Source organism: Pantherophis guttatus, chromosome 5 (assembly GCF_059756535.1).
Source record: "Pantherophis guttatus breed Tessera chromosome 5, ASM5975653v1, whole genome shotgun sequence".
Taxonomy (NCBI): domain Eukaryota; kingdom Metazoa; phylum Chordata; class Lepidosauria; order Squamata; family Colubridae; genus Pantherophis; species Pantherophis guttatus.
Genome location: NC_142067.1, coordinates 16,730,471 through 16,757,700, shown reverse-complemented (window position 1 = coordinate 16,757,700; position 27,230 = coordinate 16,730,471). Strand labels below are relative to the sequence as shown.

The 27,230-nt window shown below is 39.3% G+C and overlaps 1 protein-coding gene across 2 annotated transcripts in view; it reads left to right on the top strand.

Moving 5' to 3' along the window:
* The first annotated feature begins 989 nt into the window (after window positions 1-989).
* Window positions 990-27,230, top strand: part of TRPC6 (transient receptor potential cation channel subfamily C member 6) — a 74,868-nt gene continuing 48,627 nt past the window's right edge. Inside the window, exon 1 of one of the 2 annotated variants that reach the window (XM_034408935.3) lies at window positions 990-2,171. In XM_034408935.3, the coding sequence (XP_034264826.1) occupies window positions 2,029-2,171 (143 nt within the window). In that variant the 5' untranslated portion in view covers window positions 990-2,028. The remainder of the gene's footprint in view (window positions 2,172-27,230) is intronic. The other variant, XM_034408945.3, reaches the window with a different exon arrangement.

Below are 27,230 nucleotides of genomic sequence, written 5' to 3'. Positions count from 1 at the left end.
TAAGTCCAGGACTACCTGCACATTACAGTACCTACAGCTGCTAGAAATTCTGCAGATACAATCAGACACAATCACTCAAGGTAAAAAAAAAAACAGAATGTTTGATTTGAAAGTTTAAATTGTTTCTTTTTCTTGCATCAGTATCACAGTATACAGTGCCTTGAAACGCAACTGCACTTTATACCAGTTTAGAAGTTCTAATTCTTTATTATAATACCCCAGTCAAAAGAATAGAAAATCCTTTTAACATTTTCAGAAAAGATTATATGAAATAATGGAATATAAAAATAAGGAAGACAACTATAAATGTGCGAAAATCTTTCTAAAAACCATTGCTTTTGGAACAGATCTGAGGATAGGGTCATTTTAATTCTTGTAAATTGCAGATACCTTTAAATGGAGAGCAGTACTGAAAAAGAAGCAGAAATCATTATTTTTCTAGCCTCACCTAATGGCATCACGTTTAGCCTGAAACAGCTGGTCTCTTACAATAATATTTTTCTTCCATCTTATGGACATTTAGGATGTCCTGACCCTCTGCAAACTTTCCACGTTGCAAGGCTTTAAAATAATCGTGGAGCCAACTATGTTTGCACTTTGCAGGTAAAAGTATATCTGTGGGTGAGAAGTACTGCCAGAATAGACAATCGCCAGATGCGAATTGCAGAACACAACAAACAACCCCAATTCTAAAGAGTGCTGTATCCAGTCAAATGCCATTTCCAATTTGCCCATCTTCAGGAGATGGTAATAAATTTTCATTACAGAAGTTGTCCATTCTGATCACAGTAACCAATCCCTGTTGCATCCCCTTTTCTTTTCAACCAAGCAACATGAAGATTTTTCCCTAACCGTTGAATGCCAATGAAGCAGATTTCATCAAGTGGCATTGCATAACTAGGTACCCAGCCCTGAGAGAACCTGCCTCCAGGGCAAATGAACCGAGGGAGGCAGACGACAAGGTACTTCCTCTGAATTCTCCAGCCTTCGTTATTCAAAGCTTTTGAGAGATCGTTGGCAGCGACGGATTGCGCTTGACTTTAGAAGGCTCGGTGGATGGCAAGAGCTTTTCATTCACAATGAAAAACCGAGCCAAAAAAGCAGCACGGGACTTGGCCGGCGAAGTTACACCTATTGAAGGATCATCGTCAAACAAGTAGTAGGAAGACTTCGGAATCCCTTCCTTCACGTGATCGCCCAAGATGATGTAAAGGATCCGAAGGGGCAGATGAAAAACGTGGGAAGGGCCGGACGGTTATTAAAGCCGAGGCTGGTTTATCCGGCGTTTTTCGCCACTGGATCTTGTGGCCCTCCCGCGCCCACGCTTTGCTTTCTGGCCGGCGGCGGTCGCGTAAACTTTTTAAGCCCCTCTTCCCCGCCTTTCCTTTCCTTTCCTTTTTTTTTTTTTTTAAATTTCCCCTCGTTGCGGCTTTGCAAAAGCTGGTTGAGCCTCTCCGGGCACGGATGGCTTTCAGAGAGAGAGGGGATAGGGCTGGTTGACATAGTAACTCCGTCCTTTTTATTTTTTTTTATTCCCCCCCCCTCTCTCTCCCTCAGTGGCTATCCGGAGGCTCGGCGCGGCGGAGAAAACCGCCTGCTTGGACTGAGGTGGGGGCTGGAAAGCGACGACCCCGGCGAGGGAGAGATCTGCTGGGGCTCGCTCGCCCTTTGGTCTCCCCCTCCACGCAGAAACGAACATCTCCAGCCCTCTTTTTAAAAATGGGGACGCTGCGCCACAGGTAGCCGGAGGAACAGAAGGCGAGCGCTTCGAGCCATTTTTTAAATAATAATAATAATAATATTGCTTTTAAACAACGCCGGCCGAGCGCGCGCGCGTCTCTTTTCTCTCTCTCTGGGCGGCGCGCGCGCCCCTGTATTTTTATTTATTTAATTTTTTTGCGGGAAAGAGAGGAGGGGGGGTTTCCCCGAGGGTGCCCCTTTTGGGGACCGGGGCTGGGAGCCTCCTGAAGAAGAGGGGGGCTTTTTTTTTTCCTCGGGACCCCCCAACCTCTCCCCAGAGGAAGCGCCATGAGTCACAACCAGCTCTACGCGCCGCGGGGGAACGGCTCGCCGGTCGGCGGAGCCCCCAGGAACGACAGCCAGGACTATTTGCTGATGGATTCCGAAACGTGTGAGGAGAACTGCCTGGCGCCTTACGCTTACTACCCCATGTGAGTGGGTTTCCCGCTTAAAAAAAAAAAAAAAAAAGAGCCTCGCGGTGGGGGGGGGGCGGCGTCGGCTGAGCTGGGTCAGGTGTTGAGGGGACGGTTCGGGTTCAGGCTGTGTTGGCGCCACGTGCTTAACTTGCTTACTAAATTACCCCGTTTTCTACATTTCTACTTTTCCCACGACTCCTCGAAACGGCGTGGATTCACACTGCACACTAAACCCTGCCAACCAAGAACTAAACAAGCCTGTTGCACGAATGCAGCGGCTAGAGACCAAGCTGCCCGTGGGAACGCACTCACAATCACACATGCGTGTTGGCCATCCCAGCCCACGCTGCTAAAGCGTCACGGGGGGGGGAAAAAAGCGAGGGGTGTGTGTGGGGAGAGAGCGCTGAGTGGGGTGCAATAATATAGGACCTGACTTGCCTTTCCTTCGCTCCTCAAAGTGGCTCTGACAACTGCATAGTGGGCAGAAGTGGCCGGTGAAGCTCATTTCCGAGAGGCACCTGTTGCATTTCCACCTCTCTTTTTTTAATTTAAAAAAAATGGCTTTGTCAGCAATTGGAGAAATTGTAGAAAACTTCCAGGCGAGGAGGAGCGTTTGCTGCAAAGAAACACGGGGAATGCGAAAGGATGGGTTTATGATTGCTAACTGAACGTGTGGCAGAAAAATGTGTGGGTGATGAAAAGGAGTTTGTGTGTGTGTTTGTGAACGTATATGTGTGCTGTCCAAGCCTTTTAAAGAGATTTGAAGGGCCCTGGTGGGATGCAGAATGCTCATTGGCCACCCCTTCCAATTTTCTTCTCCCTCCATCCCATCTCTGCATTTTTCTCTCTCTTATTATTGTTGTCCATTAAAGTCAATGGTGCAGGAAATAGGAGCATATGGGAAAACCCAGAGACCTACTGAAATAACTCTTGCGATTATGTTTGGACTGATTAGTTTTATTGCCTGTCGAGGCATAAAAGGCTGAGGCATATTATGGATGGCCCTTCGGTGATAATCGCTCAGCAATAGGCCATGCGTAATGAGGCAGAGAAGTGGTCCTACTCTCCATAAAAATGTTTATTTGTGATAAGGATTGGTGGTGAAGGTGGCCTTTGGTGGCTTGTGGGGCAGAAGGGGCCCCTTGCACAGGGATGTGCAAATCTCTAAGGATGTGGAGAGAGTGGGGTCATCGTAGAATAAAAATTGCCAATCTCTTGTATTCATGGTACTAATGTGACATAATGCCTACCTCCCCATGGCAAGGATGAAATTAGAGCTGGACTTGGGGGCAAATAGAAAACCAGCGTGAACTGTTAACAGTTGCTGATGCCATCCGATATGACATTTTTCTCCTTAAGGCCCACTGTGCTTATTCTGAGATAGGACATATCATCAACTAAATGCCACTGCAAATAAGAACATTAAATCCAGGCTCCAAAAGTATTGTAGCAAAAGACCAAATGATTTTGAAAATAAATAAAGGTGTTGATCAGCTTGCTTCTATTGCTGTAGTGATGGCAAAGCCACCCCACAATGCTGGAAGTTTGTTTTGAGTATACTAATGTTAGGGCAGCGTGGTTGATGTACCCATTTCTGCCCCTGTTGGCATACCTACGCTTTGGGTGAATCTGTTGTAAGATGCTTTATCTGTGATAGGCAGTATTTGTTTGTGTGTCAGTGGAACAACAAGATGTGAAGTAGAAAAGTAAAGAACGTCTGTGCCTTAACTGTAGATCAGGGACATACTAAAGGTGAATGACCTGTTGGACAAAACCCGTGTTTATGTGCCTGCTGACAAAACTGCAGCAGGTTGTTGAAAGAGAATGAGTGCAACGTAGGGGACAAATACAAGACAAGAGATAGTATTTGTCAGGAAATGACAGCCAGGGAAGCTGCAAGTGTTGATCTACATAGTATAATACCAAATCTCTTAACTTTTGCATCTTAAAAACAGTGTCAAGGGTATTATATGTGCAGTAATTTACCTCTTAATGGACATAGTTAAAGTAGAAAGGAAAAAGCATATATATATATATATATATATATATATATATATATATATACCCTGTTTGCCCCCAAATAAGACATCCCCTGATAATAAACCCAATCGGGCTTTTGAGGTTATTTTGGGGTTCAAAAAAATATAAGACAGGGTCTTATTTTCAGGGAAACATCCTATCTATCCACAAGGATAGTTCCAGTGGTGGGATTCAGCCAGTTCGCACCACTTCGGGAGAACCGGTTGTTAACTTTCTGAGCAGTTTGGTGAACTGGTTGTTGGAAGAAATCATTTGGGCAGAGAACCGGTTGTTAAATTATTTGAATCCCACCACTGGATAATCCCCCCCCCATGCCACCACTCTGCTAAACAACTAATTCCCACAACACTATCAAAGTATTTAATAAGGCTGTATTACTGTTATTCTTATCTTTACTATTACCTATCTCCTTTTCTACTTATGACTATAACTTTGTTCCTTGTATCTTTATGATTTATATTGTTTTATTTAGTTTCCTAGTATGATTTATGCTGATTGCTTATTTAGTATCCTATGACTATCACTAAGTGTTGTAACTTATGATTTATGATGAATGCATTTTTATGATGACTATGATCATTATTTATCACTTACAGCTTTTATGTTCACTGAGAGCTTATGCACCAAAGACAAATTCCTTGTGTGTCCAATCACATTTGGCCAATAAAAAATGTGTCCAATCACATTTGGCCAATAAAAAATTCTATTCTATGCTATGCTATGCTTTGCTATGCTATGCTATGCTATGCTATGCTATGCTATGCTATGCTATGCTATGCTATGCTATGCTATGCTGTTCCTATTCCTATTCCTATTCCTGTTCCTATTCCTATTCCTATTCCTATTCATTTAGACACCACTCATCACCCTGTCCAACCTGGAAGATTTGGGGCAAGACCTGGAGGTGTGCTATAGGATATGGCACAGGAGTGTCTTTCTGCTAACTTAATGCTGAAAAACCATTCTAATTATGCTACTAGAGGCATGCCTCCTTTCTGACTGAAGACATCATGTGACAGAAAATCTGGATCAGCACAGTTTTGATTCAAACTCATTCAAATGCCTTTCCCCACCTTAAAATGTCTTTCATCCAATACATCATCACAACATTTGCTGATCAGGATACAGAGATTCCTTTTTTTAGGTCAATATTAACAGCACTATTCACCGTCTTCCATTACTCTATATAGAGGTCCTCATTTAGTACCCACAATTAGGACCCACAACTCAGTCGTTAAGCAAAGCAATTGCTAAGTGAAACCATGACTGTGCTTATCACCTTATTTCAGCTTCCCTTTCCTTTACAGACCTGCAAAGGTTGTAAATACAAGGATTGGTTGTAAAGTTATTTTTTCATGACCTTTGTAACTGCAAATGGTGGCTAAACAAGGCAGCCACAAAACAAGGACTACACATACTTGCTACATTTTGATTTCCCAAATTATCCAAGATGAGGAAAAGAAAAATGAGGATGTGGAAGAAAGAGGAAGAGAGGATTCTTCTTGATACACAAGGATTGTCATGGAGCTCAGTTCTGGGAAAAAAATCTATAATGGGGCAAAATGAACTTGAGTGAACAATGGCTAAAGTATATATTAAATGGATGCAAAGTTTGTTTAATTCTAAGGTGTCAGCATCTGGCCAACCTTGTCTAAACTCAGAAGCTAAACAGGTTTGGTGTTGGTTGGTAGAATAGAACGGAACAGGAATAGAATAGAATAGCTGGAAGGGACCTTGGAGGTCTGCTAGTCCAGCCCATGCTCAAGCAGGAGAACCTATACTATTTCAGATATCTGACTGTCCAGTCTCTTCTTAAAAACCTCCAGTGATGGAGTGCTCACGATTCCTGAAGGCATGCTATTCCACTGGTTAATTGTCCTCACTGTTAGGAAGTTTCTCTTTAATTCCAGGTTGTTTCACTCTTTGATTCGTTTCCAACCATTGTTTCTTATCCTGCCCTCCGGTGCTTTGGAGAATAATTTGACCCCCTCTTCTTTGTAGAGAATAGAAGGACTGCAGGCTACTGCAAATTTTGACATATTCCTTTCCTTTGTGGAAGTAACTATCTTGCCTACCATTATAAAGATGGCAGATATTGTAACAAAGTGATCATCCTTAATATATATACTACTGTACTAAAATTCTTGTTGTCAGGTTCCGTAACTGGTGCAGCACAGGGCAATAATTTTTTGAACCAAGCTACCTCAAATGGACTTCCTTACAGAATGCGTCTAAAATCCGGGACATGACTCCTAGCAGAATGAAATTTGTGAAACCTATAGCTGCTTCAGTGCTACTGGCTGCTGCTGCACTGCTGGGCTTCTCTTGTGGTTACATGGTCATTATTTTCAATGTTCTGTGACAATTTCCCAGCCAGTCTTGAAATCCCTTCCTCCCTCCCACACTCAGCAGCAGCCATTTATCTGCCTGCCAGAAAGGAAAGAGAAGGGAGATTTCTGATGCCCCCTGCCAGATTCCCACAAGGAAATGTAATGCTCTTGCTCCCACTGCTTTTTTTGTTTGCCCTTGGTCATTCTGTTTTTCTGTTTAAGGAAATATATCTCAAACTATGATCCAATGGGAACAGGGGTGTCAAACTCAAGGCCCAGGGGCCAGATCTGGCCTGTGGGGTGCTTAGATCTTGCCTGCAGGGCCGCCCTGGAAACAGCGAAGGACCGGCTCACGGTGCCTGTGCCAGTAAAAACAGAGCTTGTGGCTCTCCCAAGTTACATTTTCGCTGGCAGGGAGTTGCAGGAGGTCGTCGCAGCTGAAAATGGAGCTCAGGAGCCCATTTTCACTGGCAGAGCGCTTGGGCCACCACAGGCGCCTCCGACATGAATGACGTCAAGCTGGCCACGCCCACCATGGCCACGCCCACCCCAGCCCCACAATCCTGATGCGTCCCTCAATGAAATTGAGTTTGACACCCCTGTTTTAGAACATCTTTAAAATTGCTGAAAAACCCAGGTTCGGTCAGAAGTATTATAGCTTATAAATCTATTTATAATAATAGTTCACAATGAAGAACACCCAGTCAAAAGAAGGAAAAAAAAGATTAACATAAACATTCAACAAAAATGTAGACTGGGAAAGTAGGAGGAAAATCTGGGAAATATATTTCTGGGAAAGGGTAACAAATGTGCATGGGAGGTAGCACCCTGTTGCTTGACTCCTTCTAATTATGGTCTGTGGGATGAGAAAGATGACATTCGTAGCATTAGTGAATCCATATTTTGTTATATTAATCACATATCTGGTTTACTGCATGTATTCAGTGTAAAAATAGTTATTGTGCATATTTGGAAATTAAACAACTAATACAGCCCAATTATAGTGAATTAACACTGCTTTCTTCAATGCTTCAATCAGAAATATAGGAAAGGAAGACATCCATACAGAAACAGGTTAAGATCTGTTTGCTATTGTTAAGTAAAGGAAATATTGTTTGTAAAACTAGAATATGGGAATTTTAGGATTAAAAGGGACCAACGGCACCCCCAGCCTAGTGAAAAAATACAGATTAAAGCATTCCTGTCAGACAGGTTTCTCATTACTATTCATTACTTATAAAGTATTCATGATAGCTATTCATTACTTATAAAGGAGAATATTCTCCTTTATATTGAACATTATACTGACAGGGCAAGCCACTAGAACAGTGTTGGTGAACCTTTTCAGCACCGAGTTTCAAAACAGGAATCCGTGTGTGCGCCGGCGTGCCAGAAACTGGAAGAGCAGCCGCCCAGTGCGCACGCACGCGCTGGGAAAATTATCTTTTGGTTTCTGGCGCACATGTGTGCGCGAAGACCAGTTGGCCGGTACACTTGCGCGCACCAGAAACTGGAAGATCATCTTCCTGGAGTGGGCATGTACACCAGGCGGCTGCTCTTCCGGTTTCCGGTGCTCCCGCACGTGTGAAAACGTGCCGGAACCCGGAACAGCAACAGGTGACTGTTTGCGTGTCCGGAGAGATAACTCTGTGTGCCACTTCCGGCACGCATGCCATAGGTTCGCCATCACTGCATTAGAATATAAATTGACAGCAAACTGTATTCCTTACTACACTGATGATGTTACTTAGTTGGGTAATGAAATGTCTGCAAGAAAACAAGCAAGCTCAGAGAGTACCAAGGACCCCTTATTCATTACTTGATTACATCTAGTGTGGAACACCCATCACTACCTAGGTTATTGGTTCTACTATGGGACAACTCTTGTTAAGTTTGTTTTGGGCTGGAATCTGTCTTCTTGTCCTATATTCTAGAATCATAGAGAACAGGTCTGAACCTTCTGAATGACACACTATAATCAGTGGTGGGTTCCTCCCGGTTCAGTCTGGTTCGGCCGAGCCGGTAGCGGTGAAGATATGACGTCATCGAACCGGTTCTCCCCCCCGCCCTCCCCCCCCACGTTATTCTTATCTTTTATTTGGTCCCACCCGCAATCTATTGCTGCCTCCTGAGTCCCAGCTGATGACTAGAGGGAAAAAAACTGTTTAAACTCTTGCCGCGGGGCTTCAAAGGGCCGTCCTACAGCTGATCAATGGTAAAAGCAAACAAATGAGTCAGGTCGTAAGTGCGAGGACTGGTCGTAAGTGCGAGGACCTTCCGGAAATGACTCTGACCAGCTAGCCACGCCCACCTAGTCACATGACCTCCAAGCCACACCCACAAAATAAGCCATGCCCACAGAACCGGTAGTAAAAAAATTTAGAACCCACCTCTGACTATAATATATTTAAAGAATATTCCCATACTCCTCTGTCTTCTTGTTCTATACTCTACTCTCAAGGTCAATATATCCAACTCCATCAATATTTGTTTATACTTTTAATCCCCTAATTATCCTCAGTGCCCTTCCCCAAATCCAGTTTATCTGATTCCTTTTTAGATTGTAATGCCCCAGACTGGATATAATTTTTAAGAGGAGTCTGACCAAGAGAGAATAAAAGGCAATAATTATTCCTTGGGAATTGCAAACTATGCAGCCCAAAAATGCATTTGTCTTTTTTTAAATAGCCACATCACATGTTGAACCAAACTAAGATTGCAGTCATATTTCTGTAAGAGTTAAATCTGCAATATACTGATATGTATAAGAGTAAGGGTAAATGTACGCAATGGTAATGATTTTATCTTGGCTGTTCTTAGCACGCTCTCCAATTCAAATGTAAAGATTTAACAAAAATAAAATACAGATGGCTTTAATTGCTTTACCATGGTAAAGTGAAACATGGTTTTGGCATTTTCACTTAATAAACTTTTACTCTGTCTAGCTTTCACTGTCTGCAGTACAAGGTGTGTGAAATGTTGACACTTAGTTTGGGATGTAGGTCACCATCATCTCAGTACTTTTCATGTAAAAACAAAATCTTGACACAGTATCTCACTTTTCTGTCTGTTTCACTGCTGAACTAGGTCTCTTCTGGGTTCTGAAGTATACCTCAATAAATATATTCTCTTCTAGTGGAACAGTACACTTAGATTTAATCTTTTACCAGTTCTGTTTGGGATTATTTTAAATGGGATTCCTAGCTTGAATAATTTTTAAAGTGGGTAACCCAGAAAAACAATTATTCAAAAAATACGAATTTTAGGAATAAAAATTGATTTTAAAATATTTTAGGATTTAGAGAAATTTCATGAAAGGATATACAACTTTTTTTTAAAGCTGAGAGATGCCTCTGCTTAAGAAGTAGTTTACAAAGTTGGTAGAACTAGTCAAGAAAAGTTACATCAATTCAAAAACTAATATTTAAATGTATTAAATTGATCAAATACATTAATATAATAATCCTTCATATAGTTATTAATTCTTCCCTCCAATCGCATAAAAAACTAAATTTGGTAGCAATTTGGAAGCTCACATGTACACACTTTTGAATTCTATGGACTTTCAATAAAACCAGAATAAACATCATGGCTTCCAATTTATCTTAATTTAATCACAGCATCTTGCATACAATAATCTTCCCTAGAGATCAAGAAATAATTATATTAGAAAGCATGACAAGAATCTAGAATAGTTGGAGATGGCTGTAGGAGACATGTTTTCTATCTCACTAATAGTCTAACTTTGTATTTTGACTTCTTAACGTGAGTCATTTTGTTGTTCACCTCCTTTGATTTATACAAGTTGAACTTGCCAGAATATATTAATATAACCTGGCACAGTTTTGGAGTGCTGGTATGAGGAAGCTACAATGAAGATGAAGTTTAAGGTTATAAGAATAGATACTCAGAATAACAGCATTGGAAAAGGCCACTGAATCCAATCCCCCGTTTATTACTGGATTTCAGATCGAATCATCGCATAGACATAGATATGTCTGGCCTCCATCTGTACACATCTCAGGATAACACAGCCCTTCTCACCCTCCAAAGAAATAATGAACAGTTGTTTAATTCTGTTAAATATTATGCAAATGTCAAAATGTTATATGCAAGACTCTTGCTTGGAGACCATCTGAAGAATAATTACCAATACCTATGGGTTTAAGAACACTGAAGAAATGATAATTTTACTGGTTCAATTCATTTGAAAGTTCATTAGGTGGACCTTGGAAAAGATGGAAATAAATTAGAGAGGTTGGAATCAGATAGGAGACAAGATGAATGTCACTATGGTTGACTACCAACTTTCTCAATTTGGGCTCATTCTTGATGCATTGATTGCATTGCATTGCATTGGAACCCAACCGTATGTCATGTTAGCTGGAAGTGATGAGAATTATAACAGCTATCATAGTACACCGGGAGAGGGAATGGAAAAAGGGGTTTTTGAAATTGCTTTCTGCTTTTAGAATATTCTATGTAGAAAGTTTAGTTGGTGATTGGAAAGCTCTGCAAGCCCTAGGAAACCTTTTCTATTTTTGCAAGTGTTTATACTAGATGACCTACTAGATGACTAGATAACCTACAATATCCCTTCCAATTCTGTTATTCTGTTATTTCTGTTATACTGTTCATATCTCTTATTTCAAGTGCTCTTCAAAAAAGTTCTTGGTGGATTTAATTTATACTTTACTTTTTTTGTGTGTGAATAAATAGATGATAGATGAATAGATAGATGATAGATGGATGAAAATTAATAAAGTGTCCTCTGAGTTAAACTTGAGTCTTACAGATTTGTTTGTTTGTTTCACAATAATATGGATGTTGTTTGCCATTGACTCTTCTATTTTTTTTCAATTTCCCAGCATAATTTGTAATCTTGGGATCCTTCATACCAGAACTAACCAGGTCCAACTCTTCTCTGCATTTGGGGTCAGCCAGATGTAGCAGGGTACTATCACACTTCATGTCAAACCTTGCTCATATTTCCTCAAAAGCTCATTCAATATGCTTGCATAGAAAAACTAGTGGAAGAATTGTAGTGCAGTTATTGGCAGGCACTGTAGCTACTTAGTATTTAGTGTATCATACTAAGTTACTTAAACATGGTTTGATGCATAATCTGCTGTTGGTGGGGTTCACACGATGTAATAATAAGTCCAAACAAAAACATGTTTTTTATATGTTGTGTCAAATTAACCTTTTTTGACTTTTCTATTTTTTTCTCTGGTAACAATAATAAAAACAATTGTGAAAGTCAATCAGTGTGAAAAAGGCAGTAATACGAATATGTAAAAATCACTGCTGCTCCACTGCTAATCATCATCATTATCAATAATAGCACATATTTTCTTTGACGGATAAGACATTTTTAGATGTGAATTCAGGTTCCTTGGTCCAAAGACAACATTCTAATCCTAAATCACACAGATAAAGCATCCTGGACTGTAAAAATAAGGAAATATGATAGCATGTCTTTTGGGTTATGTACTTCAGATCCACTGATTTCTGTCTGAGCATGATGAAAGAATGCAGAGAAAATATTTAGTTTGATTAATGTAACACACCCTGCCTTACACCCTACATGTTTTTGAAGACCTTCCAGAAGCTTCAAGTGGTCCAAGAATACAATGACATGGACAGTTATGGGGATACCTGCAGAGTTGGAGTGCTCTTGGTTTATTCTTTGTTGTAGCATCTGCCTTCTAGAATGAGTTTCCCTCAGATCCCATCCTTCTGGTGTCAGAATGGGATAACTTGCCGCAGCCAATTCACCATGCCCAGCTAACCATGGCCAACTTGCTATGGCCAACTTGCTGCAGCCAACTCACCACAGGCCAGTTCACCATAGGACAATTCAACGATTCAATTTAATTATTTAAAATAAAATTTAAAATTTATTTTAATTTTTGTCAGTCACATTTTTCTTTGTCCCTCTTTTCTGCATTTTCTTTGCATCCTTTCTTTAATGATTCTAGTGGATTATTTCTTCAATATTAATATAACTCTTGTCCCACAGTGAGTTGGCCATGGCAAATTGGCTGTCCTAGTGGTTGGACACGGCTCTTTGTCCACATATTTGTTTAGGATATATATAATCTCCTCCAAGGAGTAAGTATATTTTGTTGCTGCCTTTTTTCTTTTTCTTTTGCCATTTTTATTCCTTATTATTATTTTATTTACACTGGGCAGTGTACCAAATTTAATAAATAAACAAACAAACAAATAAAATAAGCATATGGATACTGTAATCAAACCATAGTAAAAACAGAATATAAATGTATTGAATAAAAATAAATAATAGATGAAAGTGCAAATCGTATATTAAAACACATTGGATCTCCATTGAGTCATTGCCTACATGTTTGGTTGATTTCAGTGATAAAGATTGTAAAGTTGTAAAGATTTCTAGTTCAGGAATCTAATTCAGGAAGACCAAAGTAAAATCTGGGATATTTTTTAACAAAGAAGTAAGCAAGGCATTAGGACCCTACAAAGTTCTGTACTGGAAATTTAGAAGATAATCTTAAGGACAGAAACAGGATAGCAAAAGTGTGTGAAAAGAGTGGGGAAGGTTGAAATGGAGGAGGAGATACAATTAGTGCAGGTGAAATTCTGAAATGGAGAAAGTCAAAAAAAGTGAGACAAAGTGGGATGGAAAGAAAATAGATATGCTAGAAGTGGAAAATAAATCTTACATAGAATCGAAGCAATGTACTCAATAAATAAACCTAAGGAGGAGGAGGAAGAGGAGGAGGAGGAATGATTGTAACATTAAGCCAGCTGGTTTGAACATAATATTCCAGTACTCTGTAGACCTGGCAAGTAAGAATGTGAGAAAACAGAATGGAATACTTTTCTCCCTCAATAGATTGCCTGGTTGATAGCTAGATTGATTATCAATCTTAATGAGCAACTGGTTACTGGTTGTTTACCTTGTTTACCATGAGATGCTTCTTTAATAGCTTAAAATCATGGTACAGCTTTAGTAAGGAGTGGCTTTAATATCTTTTTTTTAAAAAAAATATTTGTACCCACTGGGGAAATAGATAGTTAAGTTATTACTGTATATTAAATGATTGAGTTTTAAATACCATGAATGAATTGTTCTACTAGTTATATTACTTACTGAGATGGTGATGTTAAATTTAATAACAGACCTACATACTCCTTTTCTGTACATTTAATGGAATTAATGCCTTGAAATGAAATAATTACCATAATTTTTCAGGTAACCATTATCTATTATGTTAATTTGTTTGTGTGTTATTTACAAAGAAAAATATACACGGTTCTTTTTTGTATCTTTACCAATGATCATTATAGTAATGGTAATAAATATTTCACATACTTACACATTACATTTCAACTGTATAAATCACCCATAAATTCTCCCCAGCATTTATGAACCTGTTATGAAGGTTTCTCATTCTTGTAATCTCATTGGTATGAGCTATATTATTATTCCCATTGTACAGCTGGGGACTGAGGCTTAAAGCCAATACCTTCTTCAAACTACCCAGAAATTCACGCAGCTGGAATCTCATTCATCCCATACACCATATGTAGTTTTGTATAGTATATGCCTAGCTATTAAACCTCTTTTCTCTTCTCCAATATCTTATGGAGGTATGAGAAGTATGTAATCTGTAGTCTGGGAAATCATGTTTTCCATACAGAAGATTAGAGATCCACTTTGCAATATCTCTAGATGAAGTCAGCTGTCTTAATTCTTAGTGATTCTTCTTCTATTCTGGAAGACAGATCTTCGGGTAGCTTCCTGAATTGATCCCTCTCCCCCCAAATCTCACAACATTTCTTTTAGCAAGCTTTATTAGGATGAAAAACAATATTGCTATAATCTCTGCAGCAAGAGTACTTAATTTTCAATTTGGATTTCATATATCTATTTTTGCACCCTTTTCTCACAGACTTATGGTGTTCAGCACCAAAGTATTTTTTGTTCACTAATAATGGGGAAGTCTGCAATAGATTTTTGCATAGTACTGCCTAAGAAGCTCCTCCTGCAGTGGGCAATTTGGATCTAGACACACAGAGAGTTGTTTCATTAGAGTAGCTTCATACGGTATCTCCATAATTGATTTTTATTTATTTATTTTTGTCAGAGTGTGCACAGTGTGACTGCTAGTTTGAGACAACCCAGAAGCAAAATACAGTACACAGGTTTTTCAAACAGTGGTTTATCTACAGGTTATATACTGCCTTTATTATTTTTATATAAATAACTCAAGGCAGCGAACAGACATAATATTCCTTCCTACTCCACAACAACAGTCGTGTGAGATGAGTTGGTCTGAGAGAGAGTGACTGGCTTTCATGCCTAACATGGGATTGGAACTCATTGCCTCCTGGTTTTTAGCCTGATGCCTTAACCATTAGATCAAACTGGTTCTGCAACTTCAATTTGTGGCACTATTAGAGCAGAATTTTGGGACAGAAATCCAGGGTGGCACCGGTCCACAGCATGCCAGAAACCAGCAAAGACAGTTTCATTGCCATAAAAAGTTCTCTTACATTATTATATTTACAATTTAAAATGACCTTGCTGTACTTTGGAATCCAATAGATACATCCAGAGAAAAACGCTGTAGCAGTCTTTCAGGTTCTCCAAGATTCTTAACTACCATGAATTATCGTGTTCTGTCATTAGTAATACTATTATAGTTACACAGGGCTAATAGAAGGTGGATATCATTTAGCATAGAGATCATTATTAAGAATTGAAGGCATTTGAATATATTAAGTTATTCATTTTACTCTTTTGTAAAGAGTCATTTCATTCCTCAACATGGGGATTAAGCTGAAATCTCCATATATCATCCCAAGAGAAGGAACGTAACCATACCCTAAAACAAATCTCAATTATAAATTCTAGCATAAGAAAATCAGTAGTAAGCGAAATGTGCTGCTATACTTGACTTTTGCAATTAACATGGCTAATTTGTACTTCTCTAAATAATACACTTTTAACTCTGAAACCCTAATGGATAAATGATTTCCAACAGAATTTGAGAAATGTTTCTATAGCGAAGTGTAACCATATTTTTGCACTGCTAATTTTTATTTCTTCATAATGTTTAAATAATGAATCAACTTTGAACAGAAAAAGCTATTTGTTTATTTAGAAAATATGTTCAATAATCTTTTCTGATGTTATAGAGAGAATGGCTCATATCAGACCAGCCACTGGTTTGTTTTTTATTATTTGATACTTTAGTCTCAGGCTATAATAATGCACAATTCCAATTCATTTCAAAGTGGCTTGGACAACAGATTAAGATCTGCAAAGTTGTATCTGTTTTATTATCATGAAGCAATCAATAAAAATCAAAACCAGTAATTTCCTCCCTCTAAAGACGTAACTTAGCAAAGAATTTTGGAAGCATAAGTGATGTTTTACTAAACTCGTTCTTCTGCCTTACTTTCCAGAATCACAAATTTCCATGCTTCTTCACCAATCCAAAGATATTTAATATATTGATCAATTTCATTATAAGCTTGCATTATTTACCTAGAAAATAATGTCTTTCTTATTTTCCATCACGCAATAATCTAGGGTTTTTCAGGCAATATACATTCAAACAGTGTCTAAATGGTTTACAATAAGAATTATGCAAAGCAGGTATTCCATATTAATTACAAAAATAAAAATCTTACGTCAGACAACATCTCCATCCCAGTTTGGCATCCTCCACATATGTATCTGGACTGAAGTTTTCAGAATTCTTACACTTTTATTATTCTACCAGAAAATACTGAAAGATATAGTATTTATATAGCTACAAGTTGGGAGAAGATTGGTTCCTTCCATCCATCCACCTGTCAGTCCGTCCATCTATCCATCCATTGTTTATACTTCATAAATCATGGTGCGCAAATCACAAGATCAAGATCATGCAGTAAACCAGTGTTTCCCAAACTTGACCCTTTGAAGATGTATGGACTTCAACTCCCAGAATTCCTCAACCGGGCATACTGGCTGAGGAATTCTGGGAGTTGAAGTCCATGCATCTTAAAATAGCCAAGTTTGGGAAACACTGCAGTAAACCAAGCAAGCCTCAGAGTAACTTACTATGATGTCTGGATCAGGCCATTGTCATTATTTCTTGTGATATATCTATTGTGATATTCTTCACACTTGTTTTGTAATTGTTTAAGTTGGCCCAGACCAAAAATCTGCCCCTAAGAGACAAGATAGGAGTCTTCCTCTTCTATTTAGTTCAGCATGAGGCATTTAGAATTATACCGTGGTTACCATGGTTTTAATCATTATGCAGATCAGAAAATTTTGGCAGGTGAAATTTCTCAAGATTAGAAGCTGTGCCAGGTGAAATTTGACACAACTATTAAAGGCATTAATATGAGTTTTCTTGTTATGTTACAACTATTTTTTTCCTTTTATCATACAAATGGTCTTTATAAACTACCCATAATCAATTTACATGTTCTCTTTCTGAAATGGACTACATTCTGTTTTCACTATAAACCTGCACTAAAAAGACAGACAACTGTTAGTGCTAATCCCTTAGTAATTTTTTAAAAGTATTGGGTCTGTTATTGTGTTATTCTGGAGTGGACTGTTAAATAAAGTTTTAGATATTTTTCCTAGTATGTGGTTCTTGGGTCTGGTGTAGCAGTTTCAATAAAGTGTTTTTTAATCATTCTTTTCTTTTGGAAAGCATGGTGAATGACTTTGGGTAAAATGTATTTTTGTAGCATAATCCATATCTGGAGCCTTTGATTGAACAGTTTCCTAGAGACCATTTCAGGAAACATTTAAAACATTGTGGAAACTAATAGGGTTAGTTCTGTGAAAAAAAAATGCAAAACAAATTGACAGTGTCTAGAGAAAAATTACAACGGTACAATAGCAACAACAAAAAGAGAATCGAGTGTTTTTACTAATTGCAGGGGATGCTAATTTACAATGATCTGAGCAAATGTAAAACCTGAATGAAAAGACTCTTGGAATTGCTTTGGGTGCAAATATGTTAGAAAATTCCTGGCAAATAGATGGGGAAGAAATGGAGGTAGTGACAGACTTTATTTTCCTGGGCTCCAAGATCACTGCAGATGGGGACTGCAGCCAAGAAATTAAAAGACGCTTGCTCCTGGGGAGGAAAGCTATGGCAAATCTAGACAGCATACTAAAAAGCAGAGACATCACCCTGCCAACAAAAGTGTGTACAGTCAAGGCTATGGTTTTCCCAGTTGCAATGTACGGCTGTGAAAGTTGGACCCTAAGAAAGACTGAGCACCAAAGAATTGAGGCCTTTGAACTATGGTGCTGGAGAAGACTCCTGCGAGTCCCTTGGACTGCAAGGCGATCAAACCGGTCCGTCCTAGGGAAGATCAACCCTGACCGCTCTTTAGAAGGCCAGATCCTGAAGATGAAACTCAAATATTTTGGCCACCTAATGAGAAGGAAGGACTCACTGGAGAAGAACCTAATGCAGGGAAAGATTGAGGGCAAAAGAAGAAGGGGATGGCAGAGAATGAGGTGGCTGGATGGAGTCATTGAAGCAGTCGGTGTGAGCTTAAATGGACTCCAGAGAATGGTAGAGGACAGAAAGGCCTGGAGGAACGTTGTCCATGGGGTCGCAATGGGTCGGAGATGACTTTGCAACTAACAACAACACCACAACAATGGTAGAAAATATGTACAGTCATTTTATAGTACTTCCATATTAACATTATAGACTTCTGAGAAGATAACTACTATCCTCTAATTCTTAGAAAAGATGTTATTAGTATGTCTTCCTATGTATTTCTCAATTGTATCACTATATTGCAAATCTAATATACAATGAGAGCACATTTACAGAGTAGAAATGTAAAAACAAACTTATAATCTTTTATTGTGAAACAAATATTTATCCTATTAAATTAGTTTCTATGCTACTTGTAGAAACTTCTGCTTGGGTAGTTTGGAAAATTAGGCTCATATTTTATAATAATATGTGTATTAGAACCATATTACTTAACCTAATAATGTTCATTTTTGTCTCTACATTTGTAAACTTCTGGGTTTTTAAAAAATGCATTAACTACATTTGTCTGGCGACAGGAAAACAAGAAATAGCAGTTAATGAACTTTGTTTGTTTCCCATCATGGACAAAATTAAATCTAATAGTATTGTAGAAGAAGCCATTTGGTACACTGAGTTGGATCCCTGTTCAGTGCATGGATTCAAAATAAAGTTTGTCCAATATTTGCCTATTCAAACATTACTTTGACCCCAAGTCGGTGCCCTGAATTCTCAGACACTATGATTATTGATTAAATCAATAATGTATACATCAGTAATCAATAATCATTAAAATCACACAGGCTCGGAATTCTAAAATTCACTAAAACAAAGCAGTAACATATTGGGGAAGGTGGTGAATTATTTTAGAAATCTTTCTCTTAATTTCTTTTATAAATTAATTAACTTATATTGGGAAAAAATCATATTGTTGTGGGTGATATGATTTTTTAATGCAAACAACATGGAACAAATATAAAAAAAAATGATACACTATATTGGGTAAATTTGGAAAAATACACAAATGTTGGGAAGTGTCAGTACCTACAAAAATCAGAATAATGCCGGCAATGTTTTTCCCTGTGATATTTTATGGAAATGAAAGTTGAGATTTTAAGGAGAAAGATAGAAAAAGTATTGAACATTTTGGAAATTCGGTGTTGAAGAAGACTCCTCTTAAGCATATCAAAGATAGCCAAGAAAGCATACAATTGGACCATGGAACAAATCAATGCAGAGCTGAGGCAGAAATGATGTGGCTCAAATATCGTACTTTGCACATTATGCAGAAATTCAATTCCACTAAGAAGTCCATAATTTCAGGAAGGCGGAAGGAAAGAAAAGGGAATAACTAGTAGAAAGGTGGGCAGAGTCAATTAAGTGGCACTAGGTGCACAATTGGAAGAGTATTGGCCTCACCACCGCCTTGAAAGAGGCGGTGGTGAGGCCTCTCCTCAAGAAGCCTTCCCTGGACCCGGCAATGTTGGTAAACTATCGTCTGGTCTCCAATCTTCGCTTTGTGGCGAAGGTTGTTGAGAACGTGGTTGCGCAACAGTTCCCCCAGCACCTGGATGAAACGACGAATCTGGATCCGTTCCGGTCAGGCTTCAGGCCCGGGTACAACACAGAAACGGCATTGGTCGCGTTGGTAGATGATCTCTGGAGGGCTCAGGACAGGGGGTGCTCCTCTGTCCTGGTCCTGTTAGATCTCTCAGCGGCTTTTGATACCATCGACCATGGTATCATGCTGCACCGGTTGGAAGAGTTAGGGGTGGGAGGCACTGTGTTGCAGTGGTTCTCCTCCTTTCTCTCTGACCGGTCGCAGTCTGTGTTGGCAGGGGGGCAGAGGTCGACCCCGAGGCCCCTCATGCGGGGTGCTGCAAAGGTCGGTCCTCTCACCCCTCCTGTTCAATATTTATGTGAAGCCACTGGGAGAGATCATCCGTGGTTTCGGGTGAAGTACCACCAGTACGCTGATGACACCCAGCTGTACATCTCCACCCCAGACCACCCCAACAATGCCCTTGAAGTGATGTCCCGGTGCCTGGAGGCCGTGCGGATCTGGATGGGGAGGAATAGGCTCAGGCTCAACCCATCCAAGACCGAGTGGCTGTGGTTTCCGACATCCCAATATAGTCAGTTGGTGCCATCACTGACTATTGGGGGTGAATCATTGGCCCTCACGGAGAGGGTGCGCAACTTGGGCGTCCTCCTGGATTCACGGCTGTCTTTAGAAGAGCACTTGATGGCCATGACCGGGAGGATTTTTCATCAGGTTCGCCTGATTCGCCAGTTGCGTCCCTTTCTGGATCGGGACTCCTTACGCACGGTCACTCATGCCCTCGTCACCTCCCGCCTGGACTATTGTAACGCTCTCTACATGGGGCTCCCCTTGAGGAGCACCCGGAGGCTCCAACTGGCGCAGAGTGCGGCCACGTGGGTGGTAATGGGAGCGACATGGCGTTCCCATGTAACACCCCTCCTGCGTGAGCTGCATTGGCTCCAGGTGGTCTTCCAGGTGCGCTTCAAGGTTTTGGTCACCACCTTTAAAGCGCTCCATGGCTTAGGACCTGGATACTTGCGGGACCGCCTACTACCACCAATAGCCTCCCACCGGCCGGTACGCTCTCATAGAGAGGGGCTCCTCCGGGTGCTGTCGGCCAAACAATATCGACTGGCGGCCCCCAGGGGGAGAGCCTTTTCTGTGGGGGCACCTACTATCTGGAACGAGCTCCCCCCGGAGATACGGAGGATCCCGGATCTGCGCACCTTCCGACGCACTCTTAAGACCTTTTTATTCCACCAGGCGGGCCTGGCCTAACTTTCTCCCTCTTTTTAAATAATTTTTAATATTTTTTAATATTTTTAATATTCAAAGTTTAAATTTGTTTTAAATTGATTGGGGTTTTTTAATCTGTCTGGGCCAAACTATTTAATTTGATTTTATTTCTGATTTTTAAATTTTGTATGTATGTATTTTATTGTTGGCTTTTCACCGCCCTGAGTCCTTCAGGAGTAGGGCGGTATATAAATCAAATAAAAGTAAAAGTAAAAGTAAAGTAAAGAGTAAATTTGGGACAGATCCTCTGGGAGAAAATCTACCTGTGTTCTGACTAAGAGTCAACACTGATGATGGCACATAATCAATGAATCCGAGTTCATGGTGACTTAGGATCTTTTGGGCATTACTAGTGTCCTTTGTGTCAAGTAAATCTTATCTTTGTGACGGTGGTGTCACAAGTGAAAACATTTGAACAAGGTCATTGGAGAAATCATTTCTTTATTTCCCAGAGGAAAAGATTTTATTTAAGTTTGTTGCATGAAGAGAAGTATATTTCTGAAATTATAAATAGCAGTTCTCCCATTTCATCCTATGTTGGCCATATTTCAAGTCATGTTTCCAGCTCTGGATATTTTTTAATAATAATTCAGGCAATCTGGAGGAGTTTCAGACAAGAACAAGGAAGATGATTGGAGGATTAGAGGAAATTAAGTTCTGTGAAGAAAAGTAACAGGAACCAGAGAATGTTTAGTTCTGAGACATGAAAACTGGATGATGGATTTGATAATCTGAAAGAATTGTTCCAGCAGGCATGTCGTAGATTAATGGATTTATGCTACAGAAGGCAGAGTCTCTGTCTCAGTATTAGGAAAAATTTCCTAGTGGTATTCAATAGTATAGTTGTTTAGCCAAACAGCTTAAGGCTAGACATCCATGTATTTGGGGTGCTTAATATGGTTTACTGCACTGAGCAAAGGATATACTCAATGGCCCAAAGCTTTAATTTTAACTCCAGATCTAATCAGAACAGAGTTAAAAAGTCCAGCAGGGAATCACACATTGATAGAACCAAATGGTCAATATATAACTGCATCATGTTTCTCTAAGCTTACTTAAATTACAAGTTTTTAAATAGGAATTTGCTGATGGGGTCAGCGGGCCTTTTGTCTTCCTCCTCCAGCCGAAAATCTCCTGCAGGAAGGCAGACTAACTGGTTTACATGATGCCGGCAATACTATAACAGTTCAGGAGCCAGACAGCTTCTCAACACTGGGTAGTCACCATGTTTAAAGTCCCTTGGATGGTAAACTTGGCAGCAGGGGAAACAAATTTTGACAGTTGTCCTGGGTCAATCATGGCAGAATGGCTGCTTAGCTCCCAGATGCTCATTGAGCTGCCAGAGTACGAGAGGAAGAGAGAGAACTGCAAAGTGATATGTGTGCATGAAGAAAAAGTATAAAATTATCCCACATTTATTAAACAAACCTATATACCTGCCCAAATCTTTACTGTGGTGTGGTTCACCTATAGTATTAAACTCTGATTTGTTTACTATTGACTTAATCTGATTAAGGGTACCCTCTCTTAAGGGTACCCTTATGGCTTTCTGCAAGCACTTACCCTTTTAGATTATCGGTCATATATGAGAATTTTGAAAGTAAGCTCTAATCACTCCCACAAAATGGTTGCCATTGTGTTTTGTTTTCATTTTTTCCAGCATTAAAAGTTAAAGGTTCTCCTCGCACATATGTGCTAGTCGTTCCGACTCCAGGAAGATCCAGCATTAAAGCTATATAAATAAATAAAATGTTACGCTTGGGAGCTTGTAAGTGTCAAGGAAAATGTTAAGGCTGAAATATCACCTTGGGTATTTTGATTAATCTCCCTCATCCGCCAATTGTAGTATGTGTGTCTGTATGTGTATGCATATATAACATATATTGCATGCTTAAGAGAACCAGATTAGTGTAATGGTTAAGGCACCAGGTAAAAACCAGGAAAGTTCTAGTCTTGCCTTAGGCACAAATCTGATTGGATGACTTTGGGCCAATCCCTCTCTGTCAACTTTAGGAATGAAATTCTAGCAAAAACACTTCTGAAAATACTGCCAAGAAAACTGCAGGGAGCAGTCATAGAGTTGCCAGAGTCAACGCTAACGCCTAAAGTAGTCTGATGCCAATAAAATAAAGGAGCAATTTCTTGTATACTTAATAAATACAGATATTTAATATTAAATTACAGCTATTACAGTATACATATGGTTTTTAAAAGATAGGAAGTGGTATTGGAATCCTAATCCCCAAGTCAACTTTTGTACATTTTTCCCATTTTGACTCATGCAAAATGCAAAGCTATTCACCTGTTTTAACTCTACGTTTGTGTCTGTTTGTCCTGATAAATCTTTTACCCCTTGCATACTTTTTAGAACTGTTTGAGCAGTTGTAAAATAGTCCAGAGTTGCAGTGCGGTCCATTTAATCCCACATCCTTTCATGTCTGATACAATCCAACTTTCTTTCTGGAGAGAAAATTTCCTTCTATGGCTATTAGTTACTTCACTGGGTGTTAGCCAGTTTTCTCTGGTAACTCTGCTAGATCTTTTCTTATTTGCCACACACACACAACATATTTTCTGCTGCTTTAAATGTATGCATCATTCTAATACGTATCTGTGATTCCATAAAATCAAAACAGATACAAATTTATATCAGGAAGAAGGGGAAAACAGAATTCTTGTGGTTTTTGTGCCTGTGCTTTACTAAGAAGCATGGGGGAATGCATGAAATGGAATCGAATGGCCCACAGCCAAGCATTTGACCAGTTACTTCAAAAGCTTTAGATTTGCTTGCTCTCAAGCTTTTTAAGTTACTGCCCATTTCATTTTGTTCTTGTTTTCATCCTTCCAAGAGTCTTTATCTTTCCAAGAGTTTTCACCTTTCCTGCAGCAAACTACATAACATTCAAAAGGATGAATGACAATAATTTTAAACAAAGGGAAGCAAAATTTATAACGGGGTAAAACAGGTTTGAAATGCAGTACATGGGAGATCTGGCACTAGGAAATAGTGAGGAATTCTGTCATCCCATAGTGTGTTATTAGCTTTCAACAGGATTAGGAGTCTGCCAAGAGCAAACCTTTAAGTCATCTTCTGCTAGTTAGAGTTTATGGAATGTATTAAAGAGAATCTGGAGGCACTTAGAAACAATTAGACGCTTGCTGTTTCTCCAAAACTCCCTATAATGACAGAGAAAACTTCCTTCCTTCCTTAGCCTTTGCCTAAGTATCTTTGCCAAGTCCTAAATGCAGAGTTTACAATCCTGCCCTTTTCCTATGAGCTTGCTGGCAGGCTACTGAGCTGAATGTTCTGCTTATAAGATGTTTTCCTCTTTCCCTTTACCTGGTAACCACCAACCATTGTTTGACATTACAGGCAAAATGGCAGCATTATGGTTTGTTAATAAGAGAAGAAATGCAAAAAGTCTGAACTTGCATATTTTCATTTGAACTATGAAAAGAAGGACTAGGGGAGACAAGATAGCAGTGTTCCAATATCTCAGGGGTTGCCACAAAGAAGAGGGAGTCAAGCTATTCTCCAAAGCACCTGAGGGTAGGACAAGAAGCAATGGGTGGAAACTAATCAAGGAGAGAAGCAATTTAGAACTAAGGAGACATTTTCTGACAGTTAGAATAATTAATCAGTGGAAAAACTTGCCTCCAGAAATTGTGAATGCTCCAACACTGGAAGTTTTTAAGAAGAGATTAGATAACCATTTGTCTGAAATTGTATATTGTTTCCTGTCTAAGCAAGGGGTTGGACTAGAAGACCTCCAAGGTACCTTCCAACTCCTATTCTGTTCTGTTCTGTTCTGTTCTACCCTACCCTACCCTACCCTACCCTACCTACTCTACCCTACATAGCATGATCATTTCTAAACTTGGTTTGATATTGCATCAATCTCAGAGGAAATCAATAATATTAGCTTTTCAGCAGAAATCAGTGAATTATTGTACTATTCAACTAATATCTGAGCTATACCCGAAAAATGTTTTCCCTCTTCCTCCCTCCCCAATCAGTTTATATATACATATTTAATAACTTTTGTTATAATGGTAAAGAATAATACAGACTAAAGAAAGAAAAGAGAACAGAAAAAAATAATAAAACATGCGAAGGAAAAAAGAAGGAACAAACAAACAGAAGAAAGGGCAAAAATATAATACAGATGTGTGTGTGTGGGGGGGGTTTGACTTCCAAACTTCATCACAAGTGTAAACAAATTTAGTGACTCTTCACCCCGTCTAAGGTTACAAACATTTATCTCTTTATCCCATCTCTTATCTAAACAAATCCAAAAAATATCAATTTTTCAGTTCTGGTGTCAGCAGAAACCGATAAAAGGTTGCCAGCCAGAAGTAACAACATATCTTGTAATATATCTTGCATATAATGTATCTCTTGGGCTTTTCCACATGAAAGAAATGAAAGCATTACAGTAATTTGCAGTGATCTAATGCAAGTAATTACCCAACCTTCCTCTGTGTTTGCGATCAGCTAAATTTTTTACTAAAAGTACTAGATAATTGCTGAAATGTTACTGATGATGGGATATATAAATAAGGATATTAAGGAAGCTCACACTGCCTTTCACATTGTCTTTGGTGCCATACTGTATCTGTCAACATTTCTTTTTGGGCTTATTAATGTTTGAAAGAAAAGTTAGTAAAATCAAGGCTTTTAGCGGAGATTTTCTCCCCATTCAGTTCTGCTATAGCTACATTGTGTAAATAATTTCATGCCTTTAATAATGTTTTCTCAGCTTTAAGTAAAAAAACATAAATGCCCATTTGTTTCAATGGATGACAACCACTAGGGAGCTTGTTAAGAGATACTTTTAACACATACAGTATATGACTGCTAATGGTCCAAATACAGAACCATTTCTGCTTCTTCGGCTGCTTTTGACTTCCTTTTCCATCAAGGAAACTTTATAATCACATACTTGTGGGATACAAGTTGAAACAGAGAGTCAAGATCACGTGAAGTATTAATACCACTTTATAATGCCTTGGTAAGGCCACACTTGGAATATTGCATTCAGTTTTGGTCGCCACGACGTAAAAAAGATGTTGAGACTCCAGAAAGAGTGCAGAGAAGAGAAACATAGATGATTAGGGGACTGGAGGCTAAAACATATAAAGAACAATTGCAGGAATTGGGTATGTCTAGTTTAATGAAAAGAAGGACTAGGGGAGACATGATAGCAGTGTTCTAATATCTCAGGGGCTGCCACAAAGAAGAGGGAGTCAAACTATTCTTCAAAGCACCTGAGGGTAGGACAAGAAGCAATGGGTGGAAACTAATTAAGGGGAGAAGTAACTTAGAACTAAGGAGAAATTTCCTGACAGTTAGAACAATTAATAAGTGGAACAATTTGCCTGCAGAAGTTGTGAATGCTCCAAAACTGGAAATTTTTAAGAAGATGTTGGGTAACCATTTGTCTGAAGTGGTGTAGGGTTTCCTGCCTGGACAGGGAGTTGGACTAGAAGACCTCCAAGGTCCCTTCCAATTCTGTTATTCTATTTCTATTTCTAAATAAACAGTGGTTTTTGACCTACAGTGTCTAATAGGAGTTTCAATTTCAGTTAGCATAAAGTGAAATGCACTCACCATTCTACACGGGAATAATCTGCATTCTGACATCATTTGGGGAAGGGAAAGGGGAAAAAAATTCCAGTTTACTGTTATTGAAGTATTGCACATTTTTAAACTTGGCACCCATTTTGTGCTAAGAAACTGTTCAAATGTTTAGGCTCTGATTTTAGATTATTTATTGATTTAAAAGATTTAATGAGTGGTTGCAGTGGTTAGAGTGCAGTATTGCAGGCTACTTCTGCTGCCTGCTGGCTGCTTGCAATTTGGCAGTTCAAATCTCACCAGGCTCAAGGTTGACTCAGCCTTCCAATCTTCTGAGGTCACTAAAATGAGGACCCAGATTGTTGGGAGCAATATGCAGATTCCGTAAACCATTTAGAGAGGGCTGTAAAGCACTGCAAAGCGGTATATAAGTCTAAGTCCTATTGCTTTTGCTATATGGCTGCCCATCTTAAAACACAACTCTGGGCACTCGCCATAACAGTAAAACCTCAAACTATAAAACCATAAAACACGAACAAAACCCAGCATCTCGGTTATCCCTTTGGGATGCTCCAAGAAGAAACTTAAAACATCCTCACTTTGCACAAATACCTGGGTAGAAAAAAAATGGTCTTGATGACCTTCTCGAAGGCTAAAAGGATGGAGACCTAATAAATTCTTACAACTTTATGTTTAGTTCATTCATGAAATCATAGGGAACAAAGGAATCAAAAC